This window comes from Melitaea cinxia, chromosome 11, assembly GCF_905220565.1.
Source record: "Melitaea cinxia chromosome 11, ilMelCinx1.1, whole genome shotgun sequence".
Classification (NCBI taxonomy): Eukaryota; Metazoa; Arthropoda; class Insecta; order Lepidoptera; family Nymphalidae; genus Melitaea; species Melitaea cinxia.
In genome coordinates this window covers 14,225,448-14,241,691 of record NC_059404.1, presented here as the reverse complement: position 1 = coordinate 14,241,691, position 16,244 = coordinate 14,225,448, and the positions used below count along the sequence as shown (strand labels likewise).

Sequence of the window (16,244 nt, the reverse complement as noted above, 5' to 3'; positions counted from 1 at the left end):
GCTCGGAAGGACCGATGGCCGATGGGGCGGAAGGGTTCTTGAGTGGTGACCACGCACCGGGCGAAGCAGCGTTGGCAGACCCCCTAAGAGGTGGACTGACGATCTGGTCAGGGTCACGGGAAGCCGCTGGATGCGTGCTGTGCAGGACTGATCGTCGTGGAAAGCATTAGGGGAGGCTTCATCATCATCATCATCTCAGCAATGGGCGTCCATGAGCTGATATGATGATGACAACATATATTGCATAACAACGTTTGAGGGGTCAGCTAGTGTATAATAAAAAGGTTATAATTATTACATATAATATTATGATATACTTTAATATATGGTTGTATACGTATATGATACTGTAATGTTCGTTAATTACTCATTCATAATTCTAGGTATTGCAAATTTTTAAAACACAAATCTGTAAACATATTGCTACGCTATCATGTTGGATTTTCATTTTGTAGTATATTATTGTTAAGAAATGCTGAGTTTGTTTGTTTTTTAAAGGTCAAATAGATAAATAATCAACTTATTATAAAAAAAATTCTCAATTCCTTGATTTAAGATAGTGTTAGATAGAGTTTTAATTTGTACTTATAAAATTTTTATAGTGGCTTTTAAAACAGTACTAGACATTTACAGATTAGATATATGCTATTGTTATTGTTTTTTATATACAAAAATTATTTTTATGGTGCCTTTACAACATAATGCACAGATTTCATTTTTTGAAAATGCCTATACATTTACATTATTATAATCCTTTTAATCATCTAAGTGAATGTATATGATATTGTATTTATTTTTGCGGTTTAAGTTATCAAAAGTAATCTATCTACAAAATATTTCGTTTTGTAAATGTTTAAATTTGAAAAACATGATTCCTTATAAGAATTGGATATTATAAGAATAATTATTATATTTATTTGACTAAATAAAGTGATGAAAGAGGTATCTCAAAGGTCACTGTATTCTATATAGTAAAGTTATGACATGTTGACATATTTTTGTAATATCAGATTACTTCCATATGTTTACCTTCTTATCAGGTATGATAGTAGTTTTTAACTTTAGCAAAACTCACCAGCTACTTCAAGAAGGGTTTCTAGACGCGCCTGCATCTCGGGGTCAACGGGCCGATCGGGGTCATCATGAGACAATAGGAACTTCGATGACTCTGTACCACCTCCTTCTTCTTCCATCTCCGCCTGGAGGACCATAGCATTGCATATGTTTTACTTAAAATAATTTAATAGATATTCATAGATATCACAATATTTACAAATTGTTGTTAGTGAGCAGCTAATACTTACATTTATTGAATAGCAATGAACAGGTTACAATATATAAAAAAAAAAAACTACTCTCACAAAATAAACTCACGTGCTTAATTAGTTATTAATATTATCAACAAACATGAACTATGCAAATGTTTCCTCTGTACTGGTTTCTGGTGACTAATATTCTTTGTGTGGTGTATTTAGAAATATTTATTGTTATTCATTTCGATTATAGGTTAGTCCTATTTTTGTCTCTGAAGTTGAACTTTTATCATTAGCTGACATTGTTTAGTAGACATAAAATAAGTAAGAACACCAAAGGCAACACAAGCACTACAAAATACACAGAAATCAACACATCACATGTAAGTTGTTAGAATCACAAGGACCATTCAATATTAAAGACAAAACATTGTGAAATTGGATATTGTCCATTGCACACACATTATGCTGGTTAAAGTTTAGAATCACTCAAACTGCAACAGCTATTGGTGTTGTCCAAGCTTTCTTTCTGCACCCCATGTGGTCTTCCACTTACCAACAGGTCTGGCCTGCTAAGGCACAAACAAGCCAGCAAGATCTATAACACCAATGAGAAAAGTGTAAGATATACCGCGAATGTGGTGCTTGCGGACGAGCTTACAGCTAAATGCTAATGTAAATGGTCCTTGTAATTCACCAGTAACCAACATTTTTGCGCGAATTATATCGGCCACAGTGAAACAGTCGTGTACGCGTGATGACACTAAACACAACATGGTTTACAATTTTTACAACTATTTCATACAAAAATTATATAATTCACTCGATTATATTGAAATAACGTCACAAAAACAATATTCAGCACTTCGCATTGACTATTATGCATGTGATTTCGGAAACATGGCCACCGTAGATCGAGCCTTATCCAAAACACAAATAGACAATGCAAACTATCTTACGGCGATTTTGTCCGTATAGTAGAACTACAAAGAATCAATTGAATATCGTCTAGGAGCGTCTGGCATAAATAATTTCATGCATTACTCAGTAGGACGTATGTACCTATGACTTTCTGACGTTTTACGGAATATTTGGCAAGCAACTTGTACCGTAACGAGAACATAAATTTTTTTTCTTTGTAACGCGGTTCGCACGTTTACAGACGAATACAATTAATGGAAATTTTATTTTGTTACAAAAAGAAATTAAATGGTCAGTCATGTACAAGATGTCCCTTGCAGCATTTAGCGGTACAGATAATCACAATTCCTTACTACTGCCACCGCCTCTGTCGAAAACAAAACACGTTTTACCTCAGACACAGAGTCATCCTCGCTTTCCGAAGAGTCTGTCATGTATTTGGCAGGTGCTCCTGAATACGTTTCGGTTTCAGATTTGGCCGGACTCGAAGCCGAACTCTGAGGAGTGGACGATTTTACCACATCAAGTTGCACATTCACCTTATCGATATTTCGGTTTTCAGACTGTCCGACATTCTGCATTTTTATCCTAATCCAATATAACTTAATTAGTCTTTTATTATAAACACTTGTTCTACCAAATTAACACGTTCTTATATTAGCAAACAAATTTATTTCGTCATTTAGCCAGGCTGATACCCGCCATGTCTACTACTATGGCGAAGTTCCCGGATGCTTCAAGTAGGCTAACCAATTATCTCCCTCTGGCGATACAATTCCGAACTTTTTTGTGCTGCCATCTGCATTAAGGAATGTAGTATGCTGCATATAGAATATAAATTCCTTTTATTTTGACTTGGAATCCTATAACTTACTCATCGTTATTTATTAAAAAATATATTAAATTGAAAATAATATGAAAATGTAGGGAAAACATTTTAAATTTATAATAGTTAATAATCAAAACATTCTAAATTTTAAAAAACTAAAATTATCTTTGTTGTCTATTAAAAATAAAAAGTATTATTGAGAACAATAATTTAAAACACAAAATGATCCTTTAGTAATTATTATTTCTTCATCAATATTTTAAATAGGCTATGATAATTTACGACTCGTAAATCTTATATTTTTAAAGATTGCCTGTTGTAAGAAATGTCGGAGTGTTAGACTTAAAGACATTACTCAAAAGTCAAAATTTCATGATTATTCAATCATAGTCTCTATCGTGATTTAAATACAATCTTAAATGGTGTATTAGAAACTGATTTTATATAACTTTATGCTTCTAGCTCCCGTGATCGAGTAAAAAGATATGAATAGGTGGGGAAAAGTGGAAAATGGTCGGAAAATATTTGTATTTAAGAGACCGAGTTGATAAGCGACGTCTTTTTCTTGTAATAATATTGTCATGCAATGTGTTAATGAATATTTATTTTATATAAGTACGAAATGTGGACCAGACATAGGAATGGTCAAATTTATACGCATCGAAATGGTTACGCTGTAAATTGAATTTAGTGAATCCACGTACTGTTGGAGTAAAAAACCATATTTTCAAAAATGTTTACATAGTCGGGTGTTAAGAAATATGGCTAGGGATGGGGACGTGCCTACTATTTTTAACCCGAAGAGAGTACGCACGCCTTCAGTTATAATAACCAGCGAAGAGGTAGCGGAAAGTGTGCAAAGTGGTGATGGTGAGCGAGAACGTCCAAACGGTCCCCCGACGCCTCTTAGTCCACGAGCGCCACTTACTCCCCAGACTTCTGTATCTTCTGCTCCGCCTCTGACAACACAGCCTTCTCTACAGCAGACCTACAGTGAGTCCGCGGGCAGCAGTCAAGATGAAGAGCGACAATTACGTGATAAAAAATGCCCGCGCTCATGCTGCTCAAAAGTGGCGAAAAAGGTTCGTAGCATTTTAATATATAAGTAAATATAATTTTAAAATAATTATATTAAAATTTTATAATCTTTATACTATAAGTAATAAGTGCATTAGTAAGGTATCTCCAGTATTTCTTACACCTTTTAATTATGTGTTATTTACAGATATACTATGGGCTTTGTGTTACAACTACTGTAGTTGCATCTTGGGTAACTGTGACACATTGTATAAAATATATGTACCTTCAGAAATACCCACACACTGATAGCTCATTGAGCAGCACTGAGTCTCCTATCAATAATAATTATACTTCCAGAATTCGCACACATGTGAGTAGATACTTTTATTTGTATTATGTAATAAACACAAGATATTCCATGTGGTTTGAACGATAATATATTTGTGTTCGTTTTGCTTTTTCTGATCGTCATACTATGATTTTTCATAGCATATCACTTTCTATGATATACTGAGTTTTTAAGCTTAAAATTTTATTTTAATCGGTCTAATAGGTTTTGAGAGTAAGGAAAACAAACAAATAAACTCTTTTGCATTATAATATTAGTTGTTTGTTATTTTTGCTACTGAAATATAGGAAACATAATATCAAAAATATATTAGTAAAAAAATATGAGTTAAATGTATTTTTCATACAAAATGACCTAAATGGTGTCTATGTTTTATTTTCATGGGGTTAGAAAGAGCTGTGTGGAGCCTTGAAGCTATGCTATAATGTATTTTTGTCTTGTACTAGCGACCCACCCTGTCTTTGCATAGTTTGCAAAACTGATACTAAATACATCTACAACAAAAGATATGTTAGAAACCTCTTAAATTATCAGTGTTTCTCTACAATATTATGCATGTATTATATATATAAGCCTTCCTCTTGGATCACTCTATCTATTAAAAAAACCTGCATCAAAATCCATTACGTAGTTTTAAAAATCTAAGTATACATAGGGACAAACAGACTGGAAGCGACTTTGTTTTATACTATGTGGTGATATACTATAAAATTTAAAGAAACATACATACCAGATACCAACACAAAGTGTATAACCCCATAAACCTACTTTGCGTGTAATAGTGTCCTGACATGTGATGTTGTTTTGTATTTTTTAATCATAAAAATGTAGAAGCTTTTGAAAATGTGGTTTGATTAGTTAAATTTGATTTTTAATACAAACATTATGGTAATCAAGTTAAAATATATTTATGGGTGTTCTTTTTATTTAAGTTTCTGATTATTAGTTGTTAAGTTCTGCTAATATGTTTCTCCTTGCATGAGTTTTAATCTTTATTTAGGGAAAAATAGAAAAATTAAACAATATAAAATATAAAAATTTAAATGAGATTTTTTATTATTGAGTTTAAATAAAATTTGATACTACATATTTCAAAATATTATAATATATAAACAATATTCTATATATATATATATATATATATATATATATATATATATATACACTGACTGTTGAAAAATCATTAAAAAGGAAGGATTCCCTCTCCTTCATAGATACTTAAATAATTTTTTTGGCTGTAAAACAGTAACAGTTTTACGTTTAACGGTTTTCTGTGTACTGTGCACTTATAGTCGGCAATGATATCATTGCTAGGCAAATACTACGTTTTTTTCATGTTTACTAAGTAAAGGTTTCTGTAAGCAGGTACCTACTCACGTAAAAAATTAACTGATCGGACTCCCACAGGAGTTTGATATCGCCACTGCAATGTTTAAGGACATGCCACTGCAAGTTAAGCACTAGCCCTGAAACAAACAGACTACGAATCTTTAGTAATTAGTTTTCTATTGGATAAAAAATAAAAACTATTTGTTGTTATTGTTCTATGTCCAAGTTTCGGACGTTATTGTTGTCTAGAGGGTGAAGTTTTGATCAGTAAAAGTTATAGTTAAAATGTAAATAACTTAAAAGTACCATTTTCTATATTTTTTATTGAAACAATAATATTTTCTTTCAGCATAATTACAATGCACCATTCTTCACCGCATGGTTCTGTACAAATTGGCTAATATTCTTTTACCCCCTATACCTCATCTTCATGCTCATACGCAATAAGTGCAAATCAGCAAATGCTATATTTGGTGATGCTTTCACAGACTTCAAGGATAAAGGATTCACATTTGGTGAGGACAATTATTACTCTTTTCTTTTTCCAACACTAACAAAATAACACTGCTTTGGGCCGTCCATAAAATACGTTACGAGGTTTTACCGCTTTGGACTTTAACCCTTTCACGTTGAGTCACATTTTCAGTGACCCCCTAACAAATATTACGTCACAAAGCTAGGCTCATTTGCAATAAAAGTGTTTGTGACTAAAAATATAAAAATTAATTATTTGACTTCTTTTATTCGTTAATATAGATGTTTTAAAATCTTCTCTTTTCCCATATTACATATACACCATATATATATACAGCATAGACCACCCTTCCAGACCTTCCCTTATTTTTGAACGTATTTCATGGACAACCCCTTATTATACGTGTTGTTTTACTAACAATTATTAATAATTTTATCAGCCCGCTTTCTAAGCCGGTGTGGTTTATTCTGCTTGCTATGGGTGGTGACCATCTATATGTACACCTATGCCTTGAAGATACTTCTCTCTACTGACGTCGTGGCGCTGTTCGCTACGAACGTGTCGTGCGTCTATTTGTTATCATGGGTCATTCTTCACGAGCAATTTGTTGGAGTTAGGGTAAGTGTATTTCTGGGACTTGTGTTGTTTTGATTTCACTTAGATAATTAAAGTAGTTCCAAGTCAAATTGAATATATCGAGAAAAAAAAAAGGTAAACTCTTTCTTTTTGTACTATATAATTTATACGTTGATTCTAGGACTTTAAAGGGATCAATAATAGTGCAAAGTCTTCTAAAATTTTTAAACTATTTTTATCATAAATAAGAATTTTTTTTTATTCTTCCGCAGTTAAATAAAAAGTCACGAGAGCTAATTAACTAATATATTTCTACAATCTTGGTGTTTGGTATAGATCGTAGCGGCGATCCTGTGCGACACGGGGATAGCATTACTGGCGTATATGGACGGCATCACTGGTAGCTCCACACTGGGTGGTGTCGTCTTGGCAGCTTGTGCCGCTGCCGGTTTCGCTATATTCAAGGTCAGCATCACTTAAAAACTTCTGCAATAATTTTTATGGGTTTTGTCCAAAATAAAAAGAAAATCTACAAAATAACTTTCTTTGGCACGTCCACAATAAGGAAACCTGCAAAATTGATTGGCAACATTGCGATCAAGATACTCTTATTGTCAATTTATATTCTTTTGAAAAACAAAAACTTTGTCGTTAAATAAAATGGTCTGCTTAACTGGATATTTTGATTTAGCTTTGACATTTTGTTACACGATCGCAATTTGATATTTTGTTCACACACACACTTCAGCCTATCGCAGTCCACTATTGGACATAGGCCTCCACAAGTTCGCGCCAAAAATGGCGCGAACTCATGTGTTTTGCCCATAGTCACCACGCCGGGCAGGCGGGTTGATGACCGCAGTGCTGGCTTTGTCGCACCGAAGTCGCTGCTGCCCGTCTTCGGGCTTTGTGTTTCAAAGCTAGGAGTTGGATAGCTATCCCGCCATCGGTCGGCTTTTTAAGTTCCAAGGTAGTAGTGGAACTGTGCTATACTGGTGGCGATATTCTTTATTGCCGTAACCACACAGCAGATTTTTTGTTACATTCTCTTAAAAAACTACCAACTCTAAGAAATTTGCTTACATGACTATATACAAGTAACTAAAAAATATGAAGTGAATAAGTTCTTGGAATAATATTTTGTGGTATTTTTTATTTTAATCAAGCGGCTTAAATATTGTTTGTAGTGGTTGTTAATTGTTTCGTAGAAAATTTTAGGTATATATATCTGTAGAAAGGTATTTAGTAGTAAAAGGTTTTCATATAATTGTTATTGCTTACGCGTTCGTAATTATAATCTTCGATTTAACTATTTGATTGCTTATAAAATGTAACCGTATTCAATAAATAAACTTTTTATTTTTCGGTTTTACCATCCAAGATCACTTTATTTAGATCACATATTTTTATTTGCAACTTGTAAATCCGATGTTACGGTTTTTAGTTTGGTGAAACAAGCCCTAAACCCATGTCTTACTTCCTGTGAAAACCTTTCAATAATTTATGTATGAGATAAGCTTTAGTTGAAACAGTTGAAACAAAACGTTGGAGGTAGGATCAACTTCTTGCAGTTTATTATAATAAACGCATACAAATTAAAAAAAGTTTTAGATAAGTAATTTATCCCACCTAGTCCTTATACTTTTATTTTTATAGTCGCCCAAAACTTTTTGTTTTTCTTTCAAAACTAAGTTTGTTTTCGTGGTTACTTAATTAGCTTCTTAGTAAATTTAAATCGATCCCATCTAGTATAAAAATTGTAAGCACGCAACACCCTTGCATGGGCATGTGCGTGACAAATATGCATTCAAGGACGGAGTTCTGTCTTAATATAAAAATTTAAAACTGTATAATTGATTGAGGTAATTGTGTATTACCTCAAATTTTTTTTTAAGTGTAGCTTTGATTCTACGGTTGTTTGCAGTCATTCGAGATGAGGGTAGATTTAAATTTTGTGTATTTTAACTTGCGGGTATTTGTAGAATTATTTGTGTTTTTTTAAATATATGTATAACTAAGTCGAAAAACAAGCGTAGCCTATAGACACCTGCAACACCAGAAGCATCGCAAGTAGTGATGGACATTGAAAAAATACATCGATGCTTTTTTCGATTTAATGCATCGGATAGTGGCATCGATGTTTTCCATACATCGACTGTTTTTCTATAAGTTAGATATTTATGTGGTTTAGATATAAAACAGACATAATTTAAAAAAATATTACGTATATTTTTTTTTAATAGATGTCTAAAAAAAACAACGAAATAGTGAGATCTTTAAATATCCCAATACTTCTTAGCAATACTTTGTAAAAAACAAAAGTTTGCCCAATCTTTTGCCCTTCAATCTATTTCTATTTCTTTGTTGAGTCATCACCTGCGCTGCTTGTGAAAACAGTCTTTCAGATGGGACCGATATGCCTACCATTGTTAGATATTTAAAGGCGATTTTATGTTAGATTGGAAACTGTATTTTGTAATCTTTCCAAATTTCTAGTGGATTATCGTTGAGTCTTCCACAGGAGTTGTCAGATAAATTGAATACCGTGTGACTGCTGAATGAATTTAAATAATAAAAGAGACAAAAATAGTTACCTATTAACCGTAGAGTTAATCCATCCATTAAAGAATAATTTTTGCAGGTTTGTTTGCCTCTCGATGCATCAAATAAAGCGTTGCCCCCATTGCCCCCCCCCCCCCCCCCGAATCTGGTCACCTTAACGTAACAAGAGGAACACAACACTGCTTGAAAGCAGTATTATTCAGCTGTGATCTTCTTGTAAAGTCGAAGTACGTAATTAGAAAAAAAAAACGGGGAAAGAAAATTGTTCGTTTTGATTTAATAATTGTTTTCAATACTTCCGCTTTTCGTCATTTCCCTTATGTTTTTAGATTCTTCAAAGGTATAATGCTTGAAATACTCTTAGTTTTTGTTTCTCTCTCGTTATAATTGGAAGATACAACAACAACCTTTCCTAGGTTTCTTTGTATGCGAATCCGATTTGGAATTAACCCATCATTATGTTAATTGTTTTTTTTGTTGTTATTATTACTTATTAATAAAGATTGGAACTATATTTTTCGTTATTCAGAAACAGAATTTATTATTCATTATTTAAATATTTTCTGATAACCTAATTTTCATTATAAATGAATATTTCCAGCTGATTTATTAAAACCCCTTTGAAATGCTTTTCTGGAAAATTGCACCTTAGTTAATTTGATTGTTATTCTTTGTGACCAAAAGCAAACTTTTGTGTGAAATAAAACACGAATCGTTTATAACCAGCCAATCGCGTGCTCTATTGTACTTTGTAGCGCGATTGAATCAAGCTTCATTATTAACATACGTTTATTGAATCCTGATAACACTGCAGAAACGAAATCGTTTCACGATTGCTTACCAAAAGTGACCAAAAAAATTACGGTAACGCCGAGACTAATAATGTAGTAAACATGATGTTTGATGTTTACTAACTTATTTGAAATCTGATTTTCAATTTTTGACAAACATACATATTTTCGTTAGTCTTTCGCTAATCTTAGTTGAAATCGTACGACCTTTGCCTCTACGTTCATAGGAAAGTTGCTAGGGTGACGGCCGCGACCATAGTAGGCTTACCTTAGGAAAAGAAGACCCGTGTGTACTCGTATGTGTAAAATATATTTATTTATCTTAATATATAAATTTCTAAAAAATATACACTACTTAGAAGACATAAAAAAGTACAACGACTGCTTTTAATTATAAGTGAGTACAGCGTGCATTGATGTTAACTACTAAACTATGTATGGTAAAGTGTGGGTATCGGATGCCGTCTTCGCTCGACTTGAAATTTTAATCGACGCGTTCTTTCGGCACAGTTCACAAACACTACATAATACCTATTTCATTAATTCGCGATAATCCATACTTAGGGAAATAATTAATTATTGCTTAATTGGCAAAGCGTTAGTCGAAGGTTGCATTTTTAAGTCTTGCCGTTTCGAAGTGTTTAAAATTTACGAATGTTGATAAAGAAGAGTATTTAAATGTTTACAATTTATGTTATTATTAATTGTTAAAAAGATTTACTACCTTATAAACTACCTTGTATTCTTTACCTTTGTACGTCAGTAATACATGGCTACTACGGCTGCAATGTAAATAATAGTCGACATGAAATTTTTTACCAAACGCAAGTCACTAGCATTTTCGTTCTTTGGTTATATTCAAGAGATGAGAGTATACATACTTTTTAAAGTAATTTCACTGCAATTTAGATTTTCTTTTTAACCGACTTCAAAAAAAGGGAGAAGGTTACTCAATTCGACCGCATATATATATGTATGTATGTATGTATGTTAAGGGATAACTTTGTCGTTTATGAACCGATTTTAATAATTCTTTTTTTGTTGGAAAGGAGGTATCCTAAGTGTGGTACCATGATAAGGAAACCAGGATCTGATGATCTCATCACAGAGAAATCGAGGGAGGATACAATTTTAGGAGTTATATTTGATAATGCGTATTTACTCGACTATTTTTTCGTCTACATACGTTGTATTATTTGTCGATGAAATTAAAGTCGTTTTTTTTCGTTTGCCAGCAAACACAATTATTGTTTCAAAAGACAAAGGCTATGTCATATTACGCATACCTAAATAAAATTACAAATTTGGCCGGTAGGTCCTCTTCCGCAAGGTGATGGGGGACGTAAGCACAGGTCAACGTGCTCTCTTCTTCTCGATCCTGGGTATAGTGAACGCCACTATACTGTGGCCTGTGTGCCTAGCTCTGTACCTCACGGGGTCGGAGCAGTTGCCAGCTCACCGTATGCCTTGGCTGCCTCTACTGCTGGCCAGCGGTGCGTTACTGGGTGAGTGCCGTTCTTATTTTAGTTTTTTTTTTTAGAACTAGGTTGGCAAACAAGTGTTCGGCCCACATGATATTAAGCGGTTACCGTAGCACATGTAACACCAGGATCATCGCAATCGCGTTGCCGACCCTACCTCCCAACCCTCCCCATGAGTTTTGGTCACCTTACTCACCACATGAACACAACACGATTTTGAGCAAGACATATCCTGCTGTGCCCTACTTCAATAATTATTAAATTTGTTCTAATTTTTCAGTCACATGTCTGTTTTTGCAATTTTGTAGCGATGGTAGATCACTGGTTCTGTGGTTCTAAAGCGAAGGAGTTATTCCAGTATGATATCAATATCGTATCTGTTTAACATAATAATGTCGTCCGTATGGTTAGATTATGGTTAATGTATGACGTCATTGGGACCGTTATTACGTATTCCTTGTAATGTTATGTAAATATTATGATGTTTTTGATTGATTTTTATTCTACAAATGTGAAAGTATATTACAGACTACGTATTTCGGTTCTGCCAAACTAATTGAACTTGAGAAAGTAGCCCAATATTTCTAATATGATTTTATAAATTAACTAGCTGACCCCGCAAACGTTTCTTTGCCATATATGTTATTAACCCGCTTAATCCCCCCCCCCCCCCTTATAACTAAGGGGTATGAAAAATAGCTGTTGGCCGATTCTCAGACCTACCCGATATGCCCACAAAATTTTCGGTCGAGCCGTTTCGGAGGAGTTCAATGTTTAACACCATGACACGAGAATTTTATATATAGGAAACATTTTACGAATATTAAAAAGAGCCTGAATTTATTTTATACATTTAAGAGAATGTCAAAGTTCTAGAGCATGCAAGATAAATGTGTTCATCTTTCGCTCTGAAAGCGAGAGACGTTGTCCAGCCCTCGGGAATGTAGGTCGAGATGTGCTAACCTAAACTAGCAAGGATAAAGTGAACTTTGTCAAATTAAAATTGTAACGTTATTTTATGATGAAAATTGGGTTTTAATTATCAAAAATATCATTTGGGTGTTATTATATTCATATAAATGATATCGAAATGAGCGTTTATTGACAGAATATTAAATTCATCCAGGACACATAAAAGGCGAACGCTATTATCAATACGGGTCATAAATAATGTTTATAAAAGTTCTAAACGAACCAATACGCATACGTGATAAATATTGTTGAAAATCTTTTTAAGCTTAATTCGCTTTGTTGCTGAACTGCAGGTAGACGAATAATTTTCTTCTCACAAACAAAAACCGTTTTTAGTTTTTAACCGACTTCAAAAAAAGGAGGAGGTTACTCAATTCGACCGTATATATATATATATATATATATATATATATATATTTTTTTTTTTTTTTGAATGTATGTTAGGGAATAACTCCGTCGTTTAAGAACCGATTTTGATAATTATTTTTTTGTTGGAAAGGAGATATCTCTAGTTTGGTACCATGATAAGGAAACCAGGATCTGATGATGGGATCCCAGAGAAATCGAGGAAAACTCTCGAAAATCCGCATAGCTTTTTACTGGGTCTACCGATTTTGATGATTTTTAATTTAATCGAAAGCCGATATTTGTCATGTGGTCACATTTAAATTTCATCGAGATCTGATTACAATTTTTAGAGTAATCTTTGATAATGTGTATTTACTTCATTATTTTTTCGTCTACCTACGTTGTGTTACTTGTCGATATAATTGAAGTCGGTTTTTCTTCGTTTGCCTGCAAACACAATTATTGTGGTAACATTTAGTCCCGAGTCCCGGCCAATATCCAACAATGACAACTTTATGTTCTCTACGAGGCATAATGTTTTAGAGCCTCACTAAACCAGAAAAGCAAAAATAATAATAGTAATAATAATACGCATATTCCTAGCGACAATCAAATCCTGTACCATAACAGTAATAGGACTTTCCCGCCACCAAACGAAAACGGTTGACATTAATCTTTTATGCGGTATAAATGAGTGGTCATTGTTTATCACCACGTTTAATCGTAACATGGCCATAGGGACCTATGAACTGAGTTGTTCGGACATGATTATATCGTTCTGTTTTATTGCTGACGTTTAAAAGTCAGTGCACGAATTATGAATAAATTATGTACAATATGAAAACAATAATTTAATGCTATATTATTGTCATTATTTCTACAAATTCGTGCATTGAAGTTCTTTATTGGTTCTTCTCAGCAGAATTTTCATATCGAATCCAACGGTAGTTACACATTAATTAATTAACGTAATACTTTATTGTAATATCGACTCAAAAGGACCAAAACCTTCATGAAACTCTTTTTTTTAATTTTGGTACTTCTTATGTATTAAAATTTTTGTTCCAGCATTTCATTTGGTGTTCCAGTTCGGTAACCTCATGACGTACAATATATTTGTATCTCTCGGTCTAATTACAGCCGTTCCTGTATCTGCCGGTAAGTAAATATTTGTGCATTGTTTAGTAATTGGTACATTTGTGAATGATATATTAAAATATATTTCTCATGTAGCTCTGGATGTGGTGCTGTATGGCGTCGAGTTCGAAGGTATGAAGCTGGCCGGTATCATACTAATAACCGTTGGGTTTTTCCTCGTGATGTTTCCGGACAACTGGCCTGATTACATTATGAGGCTTTTGAGGTGAGTGAACGCTCATTACATAGTTTTGCTATAGCATTTTTCTGTTTTGGGTATAAACACTGCTTTTAATTCGGACCTAGAATTCTCAAGCATTTAAATGTCAAAGTTGCTGTGTGGTTACGGCATTAAGAATATAGTCTCTTCCTGCGGGTGTCGTAAGAGGCGACTAAAGGATAACGCAGTTCTACTACCACCTGGGAACTTAAAAAGCCAACCGATGGCGAATAACCATCCAACTGCTGCCTTTGAAATACACAGGCCGAAGACAAAACCAACACCGCAGACCAACCTGCCTGCCCAGCGTGGTGACTATGGGCAAAGCACACGAGTTCACTCCATTATTGGCGCGAACTTGTGGAGGCCTATGTCCAGCAGTGGACTCCAATAGGCTGAAATTATGATGATGGCAAAGTTTACTATGTAAAGATCATGAATGTACCATCAATGAAATGTACATTTGTAAACCAATTCTTTTTCTTTTTACGCAACACTTATCTATCACGATCTTTATGCACTTGATACTATTCTTGAGGGACTTAATAAGTTAAATTGCGGTCCCATTAGGTGAATGGTACGACTGATTGTTTTCTGTATATTTTAAATAGAATTTTTATACACAGTACTCTACGCAGACTTATTGGCACTAATTTTATGCACGACAAGTGTAAACAATAAGGTTTGAGTTCGATTTCAAATGAAGAAAATTGATAATGACTACAAAGTACCTCAGTGGTGTTGTTAGTCAACAAACAATTATTTGTCTAATGAGCCCGCAGCCCTAAAGCACATCATCAACTTACAAACAGTTTTACTTTGTGTTGTCTCTGTTCACATTGACGCCGATAAGTACGTTGTAGTTGTTTTGTAGGAAAGTTGTTGGAGGAAGTTTTATTCAGAATTGTTCTAATTGAAAATTGATTTGTGTGCCTTCCTTAAAAACGGGGTTGAAGTAGAGTCTGTAGTAAATATATGTATAGTGTAGAAGTAGTGAGTATATGTAATGCGCTGGTGTAAGGGATCATACATTAATCACGTGAGGCTCGGAAGGGTATAAATTGATTCAAAACTAAAATTATGAATTGCCACAATGAGGGTAGCGATTTATTGAAAAGCACGTGTATTCATTTGTCATTGAACGCGCGATTTTTAAAATACACAAACAAACAACGAAAAAACACTATGCATGGTCCGTCTGGACATTTCTATCACGATGCTTAATTTTCCAAAATTTAATCAGACTACACCTTTTAAAAATTTTAGTTTAGTTGGGTTCTTTAAAAGTTACAATAAAAAAATCGTCACGTGATTAATGGACGACACCCCAGGCGGGCGATGAGGCGCGGTACTGTAGCGCGGCGCGCCCGCAGATGGAGCCGGCGGCAGCGCGGCGCGGACGGCGCGGGCCGCAGCCGCGACGCCGTGGACTACCGCACCGGCTACATCCGCTCGCACCTGCGCTCGCCCTCCGGCCGCGTCAGGTGACCGCCTCGCCCCCGGACCACGCACTAAATCCGGCGGCACCCTCGGCATAGCGGGCGTCTCCACGTTCAATCCGCCTTCGTCTGACGACCGCCCGCGGGTACTGTGAGCGCTCTACTACCCCGGCGGTGAGAGGGAAGAATGGTGACCGCCTCGCCCCCGGACCACGCACTAAACCCGGCGGCGCCCTCGGCACAGCGGGCGTCTCGACGGTCGATTCGCCTTCGTCCGACGACCGCCACCGGGTACTGTGAGCGCTCTACTACCCCGGCGGTGAGAGGGAAGAATGGTGACCGCCTCGCCCACAGAGCACGCACTAAACCCGGCGGCACCCTCAGCATAGCGGGCGTCTCCACGTTCAATCCGCCTTCGTCTGACGACCGCCCGCGGGTACTGTGAGCGCTCTACTACCCCGGCGGTGAGAGGGAAGAATGGTGACCCCTCGCCCCCGGACCACGCACTAAACCCGGCGGCGCCCTCGGCACAGCGGGCGTCT

At 35.2% G+C, this 16,244-nt stretch overlaps 2 protein-coding genes across 2 annotated transcripts in view; one reads left to right on the top strand and one right to left on the bottom strand.

Moving 5' to 3' along the window:
* LOC123657636 (ankyrin repeat domain-containing protein 17) overlaps nucleotides 1–2,755 on the bottom strand; it is a 52,417-nt gene extending 49,662 nt beyond the window's left edge. The window contains exons 1-3 of the mRNA XM_045593158.1: nucleotides 2,567–2,755; nucleotides 1,810–1,851; nucleotides 1,076–1,199 (exon numbers count right to left, since the gene is read on the bottom strand). Of these exons, the coding sequence (XP_045449114.1) occupies nucleotides 1,076–1,199; nucleotides 1,810–1,851; nucleotides 2,567–2,755 (355 nt within the window). The remainder of the gene's footprint in view (nucleotides 1–1,075; nucleotides 1,200–1,809; nucleotides 1,852–2,566) is intronic.
* Nucleotides 2,756–3,764: 1,009 nt separating this feature from the next.
* LOC123657818 (putative thiamine transporter SLC35F3) lies at nucleotides 3,765–16,063 on the top strand. Its single transcript, XM_045593326.1, has 9 exons — nucleotides 3,765–4,085; nucleotides 4,229–4,393; nucleotides 6,051–6,216; nucleotides 6,616–6,794; nucleotides 7,089–7,217; nucleotides 11,421–11,610; nucleotides 13,975–14,064; nucleotides 14,140–14,269; nucleotides 15,637–16,063. The coding sequence occupies exons 1-9, from the start codon at nucleotides 3,765–3,767 to the stop codon at nucleotides 15,749–15,751; spliced, it is 1,485 nt and encodes a 494-aa protein (XP_045449282.1). The 3' UTR covers nucleotides 15,752–16,063.
* The last annotated feature ends 181 nt before the right edge of the window (nucleotides 16,064–16,244 follow it).

Bases quoted from the DNA above. Each gene is read 5' to 3' on its own strand.
- LOC123657818 (XM_045593326.1), top strand. From the start codon at position 3,765: ATGGCTAGGGATGGGGACGTGCCTACTATTTTTAACCCGAAGAGAGTA. The intron at 7,218-11,420 runs GTCAGCATCACT...TTTGGCCGGTAG, and splicing joins CCGGTTTCGCTATATTCAAG to GTCCTCTTCCGCAAGGTGAT. The intron at 14,270-15,636 runs GTGAGTGAACGC...GCGCGCCCGCAG, and splicing joins TACATTATGAGGCTTTTGAG to ATGGAGCCGGCGGCAGCGCG.